The sequence below is a fragment of the Linepithema humile genome, chromosome 3, assembly GCF_040581485.1.
Source record: "Linepithema humile isolate Giens D197 chromosome 3, Lhum_UNIL_v1.0, whole genome shotgun sequence".
Taxonomy (NCBI): Eukaryota; Metazoa; Arthropoda; class Insecta; order Hymenoptera; family Formicidae; genus Linepithema; species Linepithema humile.
In genome coordinates this window covers 22,561,540-22,580,291 of record NC_090130.1, presented here as the reverse complement: position 1 = coordinate 22,580,291, position 18,752 = coordinate 22,561,540, and the positions used below count along the sequence as shown (strand labels likewise).

Here is an 18,752-nt window from a genome sequence, read left to right as displayed (position 1 = left end):
TCATTACTCACTTTGATCGCAAAGATCGCCGCTCCATCCCTCTCTGCAGATGCACTGAAAGGAATTGACCAGATCAACGCACGTGCCTCCGTTCAGACAGGGATTGCCGCGGCAGTCGTTGATGTTTTCGTGGCAGTGTGTACCGGTGTAGCCCGGATTGCAGATGCATCTGCCGCCGCTGCAGCGACCGCGGCCACCGCATGGCGCGCCTTCGCTGCCGCAGCCAAGCAGTTCCGTCACGTCAAACTGCGGGTTATGCGGAGCCAGTTCGGAGCAGTTTTTGCCCTTCCATTGTACCGGACAGTGACAGTAATAGTCAGTTTGCGTGTTGAAGCAGGGCGCCGAATTACGACAGGGATTCGGACTGCAGTGATCGCGGTCGATCTCGCACTGATAGCCGGTGAAGCCCACCGGGCATACGCACTCGTACTTGTTCACCAGATCGCGACATTCGCCGCCGTTCTGGCACGGCTTGGACGCGCACTCGTCGATGTCGACGTCGCAGTCTTTGCCAGAATAGCCGGGGGTGCAACTGCAATGGTAGTCGTCCACTAGATCAATGCAGAGCGCTTCGTGCTGGCACTGACCGACACAATCGTCGATGTTCTTCGTGCAGTTCTTGCCGGTGAAACCGCTCCGGCATCGGCATCTGTCAAGCAAATTAAATTGCAAAACTTGTAGAGATAATTTATGAAGAAAAATGGTTTAAACAGTTTTCTGAAACTTTTGCGCGTTTATTAATTATTACTCGCTATTTTATAACACGTTCGTAGCAGTTTTGCCAGCGATCAACTACGATACGACATTTTTGCTTCCCATCAGTATTACTTTATGAAGATAATAAAACAGGTGGAATAGTAAAGCGAGAAATTGCCATGTTGTCGTAAGTCGTGCAATAAAGATGTATTATTATCATTGATGTTTAACGCACCGTACAATGAGAAGAACGGAGGAAACTGGCTTATAACAACTTAATTTCCAATAATTGCATTATTCGTGGGAAACCTATCATTTGTACGTAACGCACAGTAGCTCGAAAAAATAGAAAGACTGGATGAGAACTCCAGCTTATGATAATGTCAACTTGTTCGTAAACGATGAGATAGCATGGTACTTACATCCATCCTGTTAATAATATGCCTGACCGCGAATTATCAAGTAAACTTCAAGGTAACCGCAACATAATTCTCCATATTTTTCTATTTCTCTTGCGATTATTGAATATTATTAATTAGTCATTTCTATGTACCGTTAAACATATCTTCCTCCGCTCTCTCTCTATTAATTTAATGTACGAAAGTCGCCAAGTCCTTATCAAAGCAAAGTGGGGTATAAAAGGTAATCTTAATCTCTCAATAAATGTTAAAAAAGTCCCGATTTGTTCTGTTTTTTATAATAGTATAATAGAAGATATTTATAAAAAAAATATAATAGAAGATTTGTATAAAGAAAATGCAACAATTACTCACCTGTAATCGCCAGCGAGATTAACGCAGGTGATGAAGTTCTTGCAGGGCGGCTCCTTGAGCGTGCACTCGTCCACGTCGAACTGGCAGAGCAGGCCCTGCCAGGCGGGCGGGCAGTTACACGCAAAGCTGTTCTTGCCATCCACGCAAGTGCCGCCGTTCTGGCACGGCTGCGAGGCGCACTCGTCGATGTCGGTCGCGCAATACGGTCCGGTGAAACCCGGTGCGCACTCGCATTGCGCGATCTCGCCGAGTTCGCGGCAGGTCGCACCGTTCAAGCAGGGATTGGATGCGCACGGATTGTCGACATTCTCGCACTCGGTTCCGGAAAAGCCGTCCGGACACGTGCATCGGTACTGGTCGGGCTTGGTGTTCTCGCATGTGCCGCCGTTCTGACACGGCTCACGGGTGCCGCAGACGTTGAGGTCCTGGTCGCACAATATGCCACCCCAATTTGTGTCGCAGATGCACTGCCAGCTCGAGCCATTGCAATAGCCGTGCTTGCAGCCCGGATACACCATGCACTGATCGCACAATTCACCCTGCCAACCGTGGCGACATTGACATTCGCCGCTGACGTTGCAGTGACCGTGCACGGGGTGGCAACCCTCCTTGCAGACAGCTGCAAATATTTTTAGAAATTACACGTATTGTCATCACATTTAGTCTGAAATGCTTGTAGCTATAATTCATAAAAATTTCGACTAATCTTATTGACGATAATTATTCCTCAGCGTGAGGATTCCTAAGCGTATGACAGTTCTTCATTATATTTCACTTTTTCAAGCTTTTTTCTTTGTATAATTGTATCGCGAAGATTAATGTTATTATGAGTTGCGTGCTGCAAAGAGATTTGATGTTTGGTTAAATAATGTTTTCACAAGTTTATGCATTAATCATACATCGCTATTGAGAAAGCAGTTCCAAAAAAATCTTCTTAGACGTCTTAGATGTCTCGGGGCATTTGGTCGGTGACGTGGACGGATTAAGCGTCTCTTATTCGTCTTCCGTGCGCGGCATGCGACACGTAATAGTCATTGAGTCGGGCAAACGTAATTAGCGGAGACGTAATGAACGAAATGGGCGTACGCGTCGAACGCGGAAGAATACGCGCGTGACGCTTTGTGTAGGTTCAAAGAGGATTACGCGCGATTACGCGGACGTCTCGCGGTGTGGCGTGCTGAAATAGCCGAAGCAACAGGTACAGCTCCCTCGTACAGGTGGTTGGATGACGAAATCCAGCGGCCGAGGTATCTTTGGAAACGACGAGGTCGTCGGCGAGGATGGCGACGATGACGACTCGGTTTCTCTTCCCTTCCCTTCCTCCCGCCGGGATGGAAAAAGGAACGGCAGGAAGAGATGAACGTGACGGAGATCTCGCCGGGACCGAGCAACTCAATTAGCCGGCGGGACAGAAAGACAGATGAGAAGTGACAGAGAGAAGGATTATCCTTCCGACTGTGAAACGAAAACTCATGCCGCGCGCTCGCGCGACAACGCTCGTGTGCACGTATATCCTTTCGGGGGTTTTAGTCGATCTTGTACCAACACCTTTACCGTTACATACGCACGATTATTGTACACACGCACGGCCCGTGTATATATACGCACGCGTGTGCTCGTGTGGACCACATTCTTAATGATTAATAGCCTCTCGCTCTCTCCTTTGCATGGACAACGAACATTTACGGATATTTATGCGACTGCATGGCGATATTTCGGGTCCGCTTAAACGACGGCAGATTCGCGACATTCTTTTTTCGCCATCCGATGCATCCACGTTACTTTCGGTGCTTGTGTTCGCGAACGTCGTCGCTCTCCGTCGTCGTTCTCCGAAGATCGAGTCGATCTCAAGTCGTCGTTCCTCGGGCTTTTACAATCTCCAGAGATTCTCTCGCGCATACTTTCCCCCTCTCGCAGTTTAGAAACTATAAATCCCTCCGGGCTCTCGAACGATCGCGCACTCTGCTACTCATATATGCCTACGGCCCACAGTTGATTAATATGCCAGCAGTAAGTAAATTAACTTGCGCGATTCGCCTTCGCGAGGCGTCAGCTTTTTTTCCCTCGTCTCGTACATCCTTTTTGCACGGGTCGCGACGAAACAGCTGTACGAAGAGAGGTGGATTGCCGGACACCGATGCGTTGGTTTGTGATTTTTCACGCGCCGACCCCGGAGACCCTTTTACTTTGTGCGTGCGATTATGACGGGGTTGCGTCACTCGCGTGTGAGATTTATGCGGAAGCGTTTTCCCGGAAAATTTACGTCCTCGCGGTTGCGTGCGTCGTGCGAAAAATCTTGATTTGTCTGTCGGTAATTCGCGCGTCGAGAACCTTGTCGTGACGCGATTTTCTCTCCCAGAGTGTAATTATATTTTTATTGCGCGCACAGGATGAAAACTCATTTCGACGAGGAATAACATAGGCAAGCGCGTTATTAATTTTGTGTAGAATTTCCTAGAACGGTATTTAGATGAAATTAATATCCATTTCTTTTCAGCGACTCAATCAGTAAGAGAGGGATCGAAGCTAGAACGCAATTATTGCTGCACAAATATTCATGGTACTAATCATTGTTTAAATTATTTAGATAATAATAAAGATGTCAAAATTTGCAAAAATTATTAGCAGAATTTTATTAAAGACTCACTTGCCGCTATTGTTTAATTTTCCTTTAATGTCTTTAATCTTTTAAAAAAGAAGAAAGAAAACACTCTCATATTATTATGTATGTATATAAATTATATGTAATATAAAATAATAATATATAGATATTTTAGTATACATAAAAATGAATTTGCAAAATATCTGTGCAAGCGAGATTAATAAAATTATAATCATGTATTTTTAATTTTGCATGCACAATCCAATCTTTATGATATTTCTTCGTTGTAAATTTAATTCTATCATTATGTAATGAAGCGTTATATTTTAATTGTAAAATTGTGTGCAGAAATTTATGGATTTCGTGCGCCTCGCGTTCGTTGAACTTGCAAGATCCTTTCTGGCGGCTGCCAGATGTTAAAGGAGCACCACGTATGCGCTTAACTTGCGAAGATTTTACCTCTCTCGCGCAACCAGGTTGGCGCATCGTGTGAAGAGGATGCGCGAGTGAAATTCTCCTATTGACCTTTCACAGCGCGACAAAAATGTCGAAGCCAGTTCTCTCTTCTCGTAACTGAGACTCGCGACTCATCGCCTTGCACGAGCACGCGATCTCCGCCGATAGACTCTAATTGGGGTTTGCGCATTTTTCCGTCCGTCTAAGTAGAACGTGCTCAAAACGATCTTTCTGCATCATTAAACGAGAGAAATTTTTTGCATTTCGTCGCTCTGTGTCAAGAAGATTCAATCTTCTGACAAGACTACCAAAAGTCTATCTGAAGTTAGAAATAAGAGTGTTGCAATATAAACCAGTTATCACTCGTGTCCGATATGGCAAAAAAGTAGATTATTAATCCGTTCTCAAGACGATTGCACAGCCGCCAATTATCAAAGTATAAAATCTTAAAGTTCATAGTGCCAAGGAAAACCAGCAGCATCGTTGAAGTAACTGCACATTATTTAAATTCCTTTAACATAATATCATAAACATGCAGACTTGTGTAAAACGGTCGTGTAAGCAAATTATTATTTGAATGCCAATCAATGACAGTAGGATTTTATCGCAATTAGTTTTGTTATTACCAAAATTTGTCCAATAATAAAGTAATAAACGCGGTTCTTTGTGAAGCTGATTTGCAAATAAATTTCTAGAAAAAATTTAACTAAAACCACACGTAGCAAGATAGAAATAAACTCATATCTCAATCTTTACAAAAGAATTAGATATCATCTCATTTTCGTCAGATACCGTTTAAAAACTTTTATTCTGAAGACAGATCGTATAAAAGCGTAACACGAGGAGACTCGCGCATCTATTTAACGGCCGGAATCGTCGCGCGGTCGGGACCTCCTTGCGTCGGTTCGTTTGAGACCGACCTTATGCGTGCGTTGTGCCCCGTCTTAAAAGGGAAGGGATGACAGTAACCACGGAGCGGTCACGGCGAGGCGGAAGTAACGATTAAGCAGCGAAGAAAGAGCTGTTATATTGGTCGGCGCAGCATTGTCCGACGGGACCTGGCGTGATGTGTCGCTACCTTTGTGGCGATCGTACGACATGCGTCTAACGTCCGCCCATTGAGGCACGCTCCGGTATAATTCGCGTGCTTTACGATCTGTACGGGACCACGCACCGCGGCGCTCGATCATCTCTCCTCTTGACCCCCGACCCGCCATGGCGGGTTCCTGCGCATTAAATCGCGGACGTGACGGAATTACGTTTCCCCGTTGAGCGCACGAGAATCCGGAACGGTGGAAATAGAGATAGAAATCGGGAACGTGGCGAGCAGTTTCGTTCGTCCTTCCGTTCTGCTGCCTCTTTTTCGCGATCTCTCTCATGCTGTTTACATCCGCTGCAAAGGTGGGAGGTGAGGAAGTCAGCCACAAGGATATTACGTGATAAGTCGTTTCATCAACAACCGAAAAGCGAAAGCTCAAAATTATTGAGCTCTCGCGATGAACGATGATTATATATATGGCCGGTAATCGAATCGCAAGCCTCGTTAGGCTTGGAGATGCACGCGCGTTCGTGAGAAATCGAGTTAAACGACATTCATTATAGGCGGTATACGCGGTAGGCCCTGTCACGAGATTTCACGCTCCAATGAACGATTAATTATTGCTCCAACGGTCGCTCCGCATACAAGAGAAGGCAAAAAATCGCTCCGCATCGTTCCGCTATCGATAAATATTGTCGGAGTTCTCGCGCTTAGACCGTAACGAGATGATAAGAGAAAATGCGGTTGTCCGAGTTACATTTTCCGCGATAAATTGCGTATCTATTTCGAGCAAGTTTTCTCGGATAAGATGTAGAAAGCTTCATTAATAGTTAATTAAGCAAACTCGTTTTGCGTCTATACATACAAAGCGCGTGTTTTTTTTTATTATATCACTTGCATTGTAAAATTAAAATACGATAATTAAGAAATCATATACTTAAATGAAAGTTTTGTATAATATTTTGATAAAGTGATTTGTTTATGCGTCATTTTTCATAAAAGTATTCAGAGGAGAGTCAAAGGAATATATTTATGTGAATATTTTTTGTATATACGTTACACCGCGTCTAGCATAATTAATAATATGCATGGTAATATGTACTTATGCGTGTGGTAACGTGGTAACGTGAGATTAATCAGCAATAATTCATGTTAAAGATGATAGCATACCTGAAGTGTGCTAATACTGAAATATGATAGAGAAATTTCTTGCTTCTCTTTCTTGCGACGCATTTCTGCATGATTAAAACGAAAATTCTGGCGAATCATCGTTTGTCATAGATAATAAAACATTTGCGAATTTATTTAAAAAGAGCGTTGTTGAATTTGGGGCATTAAAATTCATCTAAATGTAGGATTTTAGAGTGTGAAATATACTCTTTGATAGTGATGCGTATAATAACGACTGAGTAATCGAAATGGTCGATCAAGCATGGACTCACCTGTCTCGCAGTCGACGCCTTTCCAACCTTGTATACACGCTTTGTCCCCATTCTCATCGCAGATGTAATGGCCGAAAATGTCGTCTCTAGGTCGGCAGAACTTGGTGCAGGTGGCATTGTAGTAATTTTCATCGCACTGGACTCGCACCCGATACACTAAATGAGCGTTTCTTCCAGGATGTTTGAGAGTGTGCCACTTGGCTCCTGGCAGGACGATGCCACTGTAACTCGTCTCCTCGATCGGTTCGTCGGTCGGCTCGTCCTTCGCTTGCAAAATTAACGTGAATTGCCTCTGCAACAGAATATTTTCAAATCATTTTTATTAAAAGCTGTAACAGCAAATACTGAAGATGAGACATTTTCACGTTATTAATCGAAAATATGACTTTTAGCGGCTTATCAATAAGATTATTATAAGTTTACTTCGCTAAATTTAAATCATAAAAATATTTTTTTAAATTAATTAAATGATTATTTAAATAAATCTTTGCAATTGGGATTATCTCTTGCATTGTAACGATTGCATCGGGATTCCTGCCTGTGCGATTCAATGTTGCCGTGACGCAACAAAGTCGGATTAAATACAAAACGGTGATGTCACGGGCGACAAGGGCTCATTTGAAAGAGGAAGGGAGGTGGTTTAATGAAGGCAGCAATTAACCCTTGCCCAGCTTGAATAATTCCTCGCCAGGCATAGCTCTAAGTGGGACCTTCGGAGCCTGGTGCTTTTGCAAATTTATACAGCGTCTGATGACCTTTGGGGGCGGTTTAAATTATACGATAGGGTAGGGTTACCAATTTCAGGATTTCAACTTATGTAACTGCGGGAGTTACACGAAAGCGCATCCGCCGTGCTAAACTACACGGTGGAACATTACTTGTACCATAATGGAGATATAAATCGTGTTAATCTGTTGTAATAAATTTGATAAAATAAAATAAAAATGTATAGGAAAACTTAACGGGAAACATAAAGAATAATAGACTCGATCATTACTGCGAATTGTGTTGTAATGATTGCCGATTCATCAACAACATTCGCATAATAATGCAGAACCGAGGGAGTCGTCGTTAATCAGGATAATTACAAGAGTTTGCACGAGTATCGACACGACGGTTTCGTCCTTTGTACAGTCGGCTTATCTCCAACATCACGTTGCGTCGTTCGCAAAGGGGAACCCGATTGGTACCACCAATCAAGGGCCGTGAGTGAGCGACGGCCGACTAATGCAATAAATAAATTCGAATCGTGCTGCCACGCGGAAGATGTGGCTGTCTGCTTCTTCGTGCAGCCGCGCGCGCTGGCACCCGACAGGGTTACACGGGAGTTGGGCTGATGCGATGGTAGAAAGCTGGAAGTGTTCCTGATGGAACCGGTCCCGACGAAAAAAAGATCAGCGCGCATCGGCGTCCCGCTCGCTCGCGAACGCGCCTGCGTTCGTATAATGAACTTGACGATCCTCGGAATTAGACAATGAGCGCGCGGACTCCGAGAGCTACGGCTTCGGCATTCGCAGAGTAATATTGAAGAAATTGAGCTACTTATATAAATTTTTTAAACTTCAAAAAATAATTTATATTAAAATGCACATCATCTCGTTGAAATATTTATCAATATAAAAATATATCCGCGCGCGTGCAAATAGATTTTTTAAAATTACAGATGAATTGTTGCAAAAAATTATATTTTTAATTTAAAAGAGGTAAAAGGGATGTTGCACGAAGGATTACAGTCTGACAAAGTGATCCGATTCTACTTGCGAAAGATCCGCTTCTTGCGCAAGTGTCGATTTGATATGTGACTTACTTCTTACCGGTTGATTCCTTTCCCGCTTTTGGTATCGTGTACTCGCTTAACTGTGCGCTCGTGACTCAATTACTAACCCGCGAGCTTAGCGAGTCAATTTCTCTCGGCGATCGGAAAGGTTTATGCATCGCGTTGCAAGTCAATATTGTTTGTCCAAGAGTTTGCGGAAACTTGTTAAATTTGCAAGTGTTAAATCTGTCAGTAAGAGGCAATGATTACGACTATGACCGCTGTCCCATATGTTTTCTTTCGTTTTGTCGGTAGAGGCAATACACTCGATGATACAGTCCTTGCAGCACAAAGAGCATGTTGTAGCCAATCTGCGGCGAGTCAGACGTCTCGCGCTAAACGTAAAGTCAGCGAGCTCCGCTCACTGGCAGTACCTAGAGCAGATGAGCGCTAATTGGTGTTAATTGGTGGCTCGCTCGAGGCCGGCTTTCCCACGCCCGCGACTTTCGTGCTCGCCTTTTTTTTTACACCTTATATATATGTATATTCTAATGCGGCCGGTCGGCTGACCGTCGCGCTTGCCTCCCCGTGAAAAGGACGTTCTTTGTGCTTCGACGTCGTGACGCTTCCTTTGTCGCGCCGCTTTTATTCCGCCACGACGAATTCAGCACAATTGAAACGTAAATGTTCTGAAGTTAAGGTCGGAAGAAGTGTCCAATATTGTTACAGATTTTTCGATCCTCGATTTCTATAAGTTCGTCTGACCGTATTGTCGTGCAAAAGTAATCTTTTCTAACAGCTTGGAAGATAGTCGGAGATCCAGCGGCTTTTAACTTGACATTTTACAAATTGTGCGAAATACTTAAGTTCTGATTTTTCTGAGGATGAACCTGCTGAGAATTGCCGCAATTCTAAAACAAAGAAGTGAAACACGCGTGGTGTGCCAAGAAGGAAGAGCCAAGAATCGCTGAAGGCGGCGCAATCATGGATCTAGGAATTTGCGTGGGCGTTTTGCTACTCAGCTCGCGGCTTTACAACTACGCGGGCGTACCCCTTTCACCGTTAAATATCGAAGGGGAAATTGAAAGCCAACGAGTTAGTCAGGCAGATGCATCTTCAAGGAGCATTTTGCAGTCGATCATTCAACCAAATGGAAAGTAGTAATAGAATGGAAACCAAATCTTTCGTGAGAGACATTGAGAAATAGAGAAAATGTAGCGGAAAGCGAATAAAAAAAGATTAACGTGAGGTCAAGTTAAGAAATTGAGGTCGTTCAGTAAATGGAACACAATAATTTTCTAATGACAAAATAATAATTAATAAAATTAAAAATTATAAACGTACATGTTTAATAGCCACATTAAAAAATAATATTCATTTGATCTCATTGCATTTTTTAATCTACTGAAGAAAATATAATAAATATAACGCGGAAAAGAAGCGTGGGATGCGCATACGTGCTGCTTTGCAACTGAATGCGTCATCTCGTATTCTGCGGTCGTGCTGTACGTAACATGAATTATCCTGTTTCTTAAATTGTACGATCTGATGTACACCATTATTTGAATGCGTGTCTGAGCGCGTAAACACATCGAAACGCATAAAGCATCGTGAGTAGAAATTTGTCATGATTATGCGCTAACAAAAAATATTCCCGTTTCGTTGTTAAATATATGAAAAATAAATCGAAAGTAATAACTATACGATCGAAACACTGCAACCTTCAATATCGGGAGGATATTGGAGCCTGGAGAGATTGCTAGCTATGATTCTACGATCTTTTCGAAGGTTCGTGGAAGGAACTGCGTCGATCAACCTGCGTAGGCGTAGGAAATTAATTAAGCCGAGCGGTATTCTCGGAGAAGTCGATGCACGTCCATTTTCCCCGCAATGGTCAATTAATTAATTTCCTGTGCGACCGCAGTCGGTTTCACGTTGGCGGTCAACACGAGATGAATCTCCGGGACATCTTATCGATGTGCCTACGCACAAACCGAACATTTAAAATGTTACTTTACACAGGTAATTTCAACAAGTAAATAAAAAGCAATTATCAATTTTTATCGATGTAAAGTTTTCGACAATTTATTCGAATCTGAAATGCAGCAGGCGTCAGTCGGCGAGTTTTTATCATTTTCATTCTTTGTTTTGGAAATATTTAATATAAAAAAAGAGTTTACATATTATGTTAAAATATTTGGTATTTGAGTAGTTTACAGTAATATTTACGATGGTATTTTTACTAGCGTCGCATCTCTCGAGTCAATGGGTGAACCGCGAGCGTCGCCAGCGGACGGACTGATCCGGAATTCGTGCAATCTGCATATCCGGCGTAATAGAGCATCGCGGCGGCGGAGGCTATTCGAGGCAGGTCTAAAGAGATCGAAGGAAGTGAGCGAACACGTGAAGCACGTAGAATCCCGCTGCGAGGCTATCTGGCCGCCCGTCTGCCTGCCTGCCTGCCTCGTCTGTCACTCTATCGGGCCTATGACTTACGTATACATGCACGTGTACGTCTGTGTGCTCGTTGGTAAGCTTGCAGGTAGGTGGATAAGGCACTCACGTATACCGAATAAAGTGTTTCCTCTCTCTCTATGTCAGGCGACGTGTCTTAGGTTTCGCGGAAAAGATCGAACGAACCGTACGTGAGGACGCATACAAAAGCGACGACGTACGATCAAACGAGAGTACCAAGGTTTCCTTCGATTTTACGTGCGATCCTCTCTTCACCTGCGTCAGATTTCGCGGTGATGCGACGTGGCGCGGAGCGTTCTCACGCGTGCGTCAGAAACCGAGCATCTTTCATTCCTGACGAGATTTATAATCAGTCGCGATAATAGAATTTCTATGAAATTAGCACCTTATTTTTTTGAACTTTGATAAGAGAAAATTGACAAAGAAAATTAAACACAATTTAATGAGAAAATTATGTTAAATGATTTTAGCGAATTCAATTTTAAAGAATAAATAAATCGTTTTTCTTCATTATATTTTTTTGACGTTTCACTTTTCGATATCAAGTATGTAAGTATTACGTAACGTAGATCATCTTTGTATCGTTGAGAAAATAATCACGTACGGTTCGACTCGCGGAGAATCAATCTCGCTAATTGACCGAGCCGGAACACACAGCGGATAGAGCGTCGCGCCGTAATTGAAAAACGCGGCGACGCCGAGGCACGCCGCGCGCCGAGGAGCGGCAAAAGGTGCTTCTCTGGCGGCGATTCTGGTTTGCTCGCCAGAGATTCCGTCCGTTGCGCCGTCCGGTCGCGTCGCATCGCATCGCCTCTTTCAGTGGCGCATTCCCTTCGGCGGCGGAAATCTCCGTTCTGGAATCCTGGCGGCCGTCCTCGCCTCCCAATTAGCCGGGTAGCTAATAAATCTCCCGGTGTACCCAGAACTGTAGAAAGACTCTCTGCGAGCGAGAGGGAAGGATTAAGAATGGGAGAAAGAGCAGAGGGCGTAAAAGGGATTTGAAGAGCGGAGGGAGAGGCCTCCCTGTCGTCGTCGTCGTCGTCGTCGTCGTCTTCGTGGACGAAGTGGTGCTCGTGAAAGAGAGGCGTCCACTATATCCGCGAGGGCACAAGGCCAAGTGCACGGCGCGCCTTCTTCCCGCTTAAAGGAACTAAAGTAGAAATGCCGCGTAGTCGTGGACAGCGATGCTGATGATCGTGCGCTGGTAGTGCCGGTGCTAGTGCATTACCTGCATAATATAACGCGAGTCAGAAGACGCGCGCGCTATGCCTCGCATTAAATTGTACTCCCCTAGACCTCCTTGACTGCCCAACCACGTTCACGTTTCGCCACGAATGTACTTACGTCAAGTGCACGGCTAGAGACTGTCGAGGCTTGTAACATGGTATGCATTTTTCTCACACACTTATTATACAACGAATTCGTCGATTAGTTATATGGCGATTTAAAGATAGAAATCGAAGTGATCAAAATGGACTTAGAAAAATTCATCGATTTAACTTCTGCAGCTTAAACAGAACAAGATAAAACATTGACGGAAGCATTGATAAAAATTCATTTGACCGTGCACAATTCTTTCACGGCTCTTAAGTTTACAGGAACGGCGAATCGAGATTCGCGATGTCTCGGAGAAAACACGGATCGAGAGACACTGCATGCCAGCGGTTGTTCGTTCAGACGGTCTCGACAGCCTTTCGAGGGAAAGGAGACGGGGAGAGAACAAGGAGAGAGAAAGAGGGACGAGTTTGGTATGCGCTTCGCGCAGCGGGTTCACACACGACCGGCCCAAAGGAGAGGATCCCGGGGCCCCCGCCACTTCCTTCACTTCACGTTTGAGCCCCCCGCGGACGCGGAGAAACTGCGAGGCGAAAAAGCATCGCCCAAAGCGTGGCGACATTTTTCCCTCTGTGTCCCTCTCCGCCCCGCGTCTCTTTTCGTACATGCCGTCGCATTGTGCACCTGCCCGTGTTTGCGCGCGTCCACCCGCCGCCGACACGCGCGCCCGCAGCTGCGTACACAATAATATAAACGATCGAATGTAAATCTTGGGAGAGGGAATTGCTGGAGGAAGAGGGGCAACGTGATTGCAACCATCCCCGGGGCGATCGCGTAAAGAGAGCAATTTCGAGGCGGCGAGAGAACAAGGAGGAGGAGGTTCGCGCGCGCGGAAGTTTCGACAAATCGATTGCGCTTCCGCGTTAAGAACGGGCAATTTATGCTCGATGAATACCGTTTGAATGAATACCCGTTGATCCGCTTGAGAGCTACTGCTCTCAAAAGGGAAATGTTCCTCATCCCGTGGTTAAAAATCGGCACGCCTCGCATGCGTCTGTCGGACGTGCCTCGTTTCCTTCGTTTTGCTTTAACGTAAGTAGAGTGTTTTTTTCTTTTTGCAGACCTCTGTGCGCAATTAATTCATGAAGCTTTTATATCTCGCAATTTCCGCTTAATGTCAAATATTTTATTCTTCACGATTTTTATAACGAAAAGAAAAAATTTTAATAATATGCAATACATTTCACTCTAATTTATGCTGAGTCGCTAAATCAGCATCTTTCACCTTCCGTCGATTTATTTTCTATTCATTTGCATTGTGATATTTATTCAATTATTCAGATATTATCTTGAAATACATTAATTATTTTCTTTTCCATTCTATCTTACCATCTCTCGCACGTGTAATTTCGAGAAAGTAAATTACGTTAAATAAAGCGATCACGTTTGCTTGTTGTAAGAATAATTCCAACAACGTTAGAAGACAATAAACGAAGAAGAAATCTCTCGCTCAGCACTCGATGACAAATTGCACTAGTCATTATATCGGCAGCGCGGCGATTACGTTAATGGAATTAAGATTAATGTCAATACGTGGGAGTACGGCGAGTGTTGTGTCGCGATCGTTGATTTTCACCGGGAGAAATTGTCCACGTCGGAAGCCGATCGCTCATCGCCGATCGGCAATCAGGAAATCTTTAATTCGCACAGACGTAAATCTCGAAGACGGGACGATGCGTCGTGATTGTAACCCCGCGGGCGATCGGCACAAAGAGAGCAATTTCGGATCACCGGTCTTCCCCTGAAGACCGGTTTGCGCGGAAGTTTTGACAAATCGCTCGCCGCTTCCGCATTCAAAATGGTGGTCAATTTACGTGCGATTAGAAAAAAGCTTGGCGACGCGCAGGAAAGCGCGACGCGCGAGCAATGTAAATCCCGCGAGCGCTATTCATTATTCGCGTTAGCATCTCGTATTAACAGTGCTAATATATTTGAACAACCGTAGGTGCCGCTCGCGGGCTTAGCGCAATTTATTCATGACGCTTTTAACGCGTAGTGTGACCAATAGTAGCACGATGCAGCCGATAATTTTGCGTGCGACATTAAACAAAATAAAATACCGAAAGTTATCCTTACGAAGACAAGATTATTATCGTCATATCTAGAATAATTTCTGCAAAGTTATTTTCAACGAATACAAATATAAAGCAAGCAATTCCGATAAGATATATATTCAGAAAATATGGTCTTTTTCAATGTTTTAAACTTTTATTAAAAAATGTGAAACAAAATTTTAAAAGAATCCATTCAAAATCGCGCTCAAAGAATTCGGGAGCGGTAGTTTCGGGACGCGTAGTATGTTGAAAGAGTGACGAAGATATCGGCCGGAATGGAAAACACTTATAAGGCCATGGGGCCTGTTTTCGAGACGCGGATATACACCTGTTGAGGCCCCTGACTCACGTCTCGCCCGATCCCCGCGGCGTTCCGCGACGCATCTTTGAACGGGCTCCTTCATTTTCGTTCCCCGCTCCGTTCCCCGCGCGCTACCGCGCTGCCGGCCGCCGCCTTCCGTGATGAATGCCGCACGGCCGAACATCGTTTATCATTATACGTCTATTATCGAAACTACGATTGTCGGAATTAATCACGTGCCAAGGGAAAGGAGATTAAACGCGCCAAACGCGCCACAAACACGGTTTCCGACTCAATTCCCGGTGGCTGGCATTTCTCCTTTTGGTTTCCGTAATCATTTACCAATGCCGCACTTGAAAGAGAAGTGTAGCTGAAATCTACCATCGTAGAAATCTACCGTTTAACTGAAACAATTGTTGCGTATTATAAATTTATTAATAGGTCTTTTCGCGTAACATATTAGTTTACTGTGTTCTGCAAATTTAAACTCACAAAATTTGCTAAATGATTCACAAAGAATTACTTAAAAACTGAATGCACACTATTTTTGAATGACGATTCTACAGCGTCCACGTGGATCCGGCGGCGTCTCGTAACGTTCTGCCATTCATAGTGGCGCCCAGATTGGAGACATTGTGCGCCGCGGGTCTGTATATGTCTAATGCGTTCGAGACAGTGGCCGGTCGTGCGTGGCGATGCATACAAAACGCGCAGACAGGTCGCATATATATGTGCGCCGTAGTGTGTGAATCGTGCAGTCGAGTTCACAGAGTAGCATTGGCAACGGTCGAACTCGAGGAGAAATTATCGAGAACCAACGAGGATCAGTCGAGGAGAAAGAGAGAAAACATGATGAGAGAACAATCTCTGTAAAGACGGAGGGAAAGGAGCAAGAGAGGGAAGATCGAGTCGGATGTGTGTATGCGTGTGTATGTTTAAAGAGAGAGGAAGATACAAAGAGATGTGTGGTCGGAGAAAGGAGACGCGAAACGTGCCGTTTGAAGATGCATACAGCTCGGAGGAGGATTGTGCAAAAGCTCGTCTGTATACTCTCATCTTGTCGATCGCTTCCCGTGTTATTATGCCACTGCCGAAGAGAGACGGGAGATGCTTATCCCTTCCCGTATTCCTCTTTACATCGGTATTGAAATTAGAAGCAGGGAAAGTCGACGACGACGACGATTGCAATGTTTGACGTCGCAGGGAAGCTGCTATCGCGACCGCATCACGTCCGCGTAAAATAGGTCGCTATTAGAAAACTCCTGCCGCGTGTGTGACTTATCGAAAGTCACATGTAGAGGAGAACTCTCGTGCTTGAAATCATCGATAATACGAAACGTCAAACATGTTTCTCTATGAATTTAATGGTTATTCACCGATTCAATTATTCTGCAATGATGGGTTCTGCATGTTCGAAAGTCGAAATTACAATATATTTGAATTGCAATTCTGCGTCTAGCACATGCGAATAGTCATTCGAATAATACGGAGGATGTATTTTTCGATTCCACTCGTCGCGAAGAAGCATACAGGCGCGCAATTAAGACATGGGTGGCTCGTTCGACGCTGATGGGAATCAGAATATTTATTTTAGCGGCAAAGGAATACAACAGCATATCTCGGATGCGCTCACTCGCCAAGATGTTAAGCCAGCCGCTAAACGCAGGTGGCATTCGGTAGCCTGCGCGAGTGTTTGCCGCTCACTTGCGCGCCGGTTCTTGCCGAGATTATATATACCGTATTCAATCAGCGGAGACGATAATGACGGCATTATCCGCAGAAGAGCGATGAAAGTCAGGCGGTTTACCGTTTTTCGCGGCAGGGTACACTATGCGAAAACGGTTTTATAGTTATTACATGACATGAGTACACGGCATACCTAGATACCGAGGCATCCGGGCTTTTATCTCCGCGTCCCTTATTTCCCTCCCGGTGCCTCCCGTCGCACGCAGCAGACGTTGCGTACATGTCCACGCTCTCGCACACGTGTCCGCGTGTACGCTTCTTACGCACGTTCTTTTTTATCGCGCATCGCAGCGGTGCCATAATTGAATTAGACCGGCGAAGCGCTAAACGATCGAAGCTAGCGCGCCGAAAATGGGAACCCTTCATAAAAGGAAAGCAACTTAAGGGTTTCTGTTTATGCCCCTCGCGGTGACGATCTTTCGAGAAAAGAAGGCGGGCGAAAGATGAAAAAAAAAAAAAAAAAAAACAAAGAAAACAGGGCCTCGTAGAGGCCCTTTGTCGCGATGGGTCTTCTCTCGTCGGGAGATACTCGCGAGCGAGTTATGAAATATACAAACAGAAAGGCTGGCACTCTTCAAACAACCCACGATGACACGGGCGCGTGTAGGTAAGTACACGGGTGCGTTTTTTTCGAATGCGCGTCCGTGCCTTTCGGAACACATCAGGCACCTACCGAACCCATCGTCGTCTGAAGGAGGCACTCTCGACAGTCCCGTGTGTATACCCGGCTCGCGAGGGCACGCCTGCATGCGCACTTCAAACATTTCTCGAGAGGACTGTTTGGGCTCCCTCGAAATCGCTCGCGCATTATGCCGTAATTACATTAGACGACAATCACGACGACGGTCAGATTGTGGGTGGACGCAACTAATTGGATACCGACGAGATAACTCTTCGAAATCCCGAAAACGATTTTTCGAGACGTACGACGTAATCCGTGTAACGGTGCATGCTTTGTTGAATCGTGACAAGGCGTCTTGAGTCGATATCGTAATGATAAAAAAATTGATGACACAGTAATATTAAAACATTACTGCAAAAGGTTTGTTGTATTTGTCAAGTAAATTGCAAAGTTTCTAATAAATTTTTATGAACTAAAAATTAATTTTAATACATTTTTTTATCTCGAAACAGGTATTTATATGCTCGACCAAAAAATTCCGAGTTCTTAAAGTAAAAATCGATAAATTTATTTAAAATAGATTTTTCATGGAGAAGCGCGACAAATCTTTTGTACTAATCTAATAGAATATCTTTTGAAACACGTCTTCTAGTAATACGGTCCATATAATTTCTTTCATTGAAGATTGAATTTGAAGATAATTATTTCATTTGCAAAAAATATAAAAAGCAAGTAATCACGATTAGTAGCTTGATAAAATATTCGGACGTTATTTTCTCAATATCAAACGTACAAAATCGCGTATTTACTTATAAAATCGTCGATTATTCATGGCCGAGCAAACTATTTCATAGTACACGGAAGAAGCAGCGGGATGAATTCAACATAAGTAAACGATCGTAAAAATTTCGCCGCGAAAGTTCACCGAAGGCGACGAGGAGAGAGGGAGAGAGCAGAAATGGAGAAGAAAAAGCGAGAGAGAAGGTAGGAATCAGCGATGAGAAGTTGCCAAGCGACTGGAACCAAACTGGAATTCTACACAACGTTCTCGCACGGATGGGAGACCAGCGGACCGGAAATCCCTCGCGCGTATTCGATAACTCTGCCGCGCGCCTCCTCGCCTCCTCGCGCAGACAAAGGAATCGGGACTAGAAATTCGCGATTCGGTCGACCGGCGATATAATGCGAGTGTGAGCACACACGGTTTTTACCCGCCGCGGTCGTTAGCACTGCGTTGCGAAAGAAGTTAGCATTGCGTTCGGGCGCGCGCGTCACGATTCACACTCGGCCGGCTTTCGGCGATTTCGAGAATGGATCGCTTGAGAATGGGAACTCGAGTGAGAAGAGAGACGGTGATAATCGGTACTCTCACTCACTCACACACGCATCCGTATCGGCGGTCCCCGGAGGCGGCGTCGCTAATGAGACGCCGCCGTTCTCGTCGGCGTCGTGTCA

At 44.6% G+C, this 18,752-nt stretch overlaps 1 protein-coding gene across 2 annotated transcripts in view; it reads right to left on the bottom strand.

Annotated features, from left to right (window-relative positions):
- The window catches only part of LOC105668829 (protein jagged-1), a 105,915-nt gene that overhangs the window by 4,045 nt on the left and 83,118 nt on the right, over positions 1-18,752 (bottom strand). For both annotated transcript variants that reach the window (XM_067352035.1, XM_012361450.2), the window contains 3 exons: positions 7,009-7,300; positions 1,470-2,088; positions 12-649 (listed from right to left, as the gene is read on the bottom strand). In XM_067352035.1, the coding sequence (XP_067208136.1) occupies positions 12-649; positions 1,470-2,088; positions 7,009-7,300 (1,549 nt within the window). The remainder of the gene's footprint in view (positions 1-11; positions 650-1,469; positions 2,089-7,008; positions 7,301-18,752) is intronic.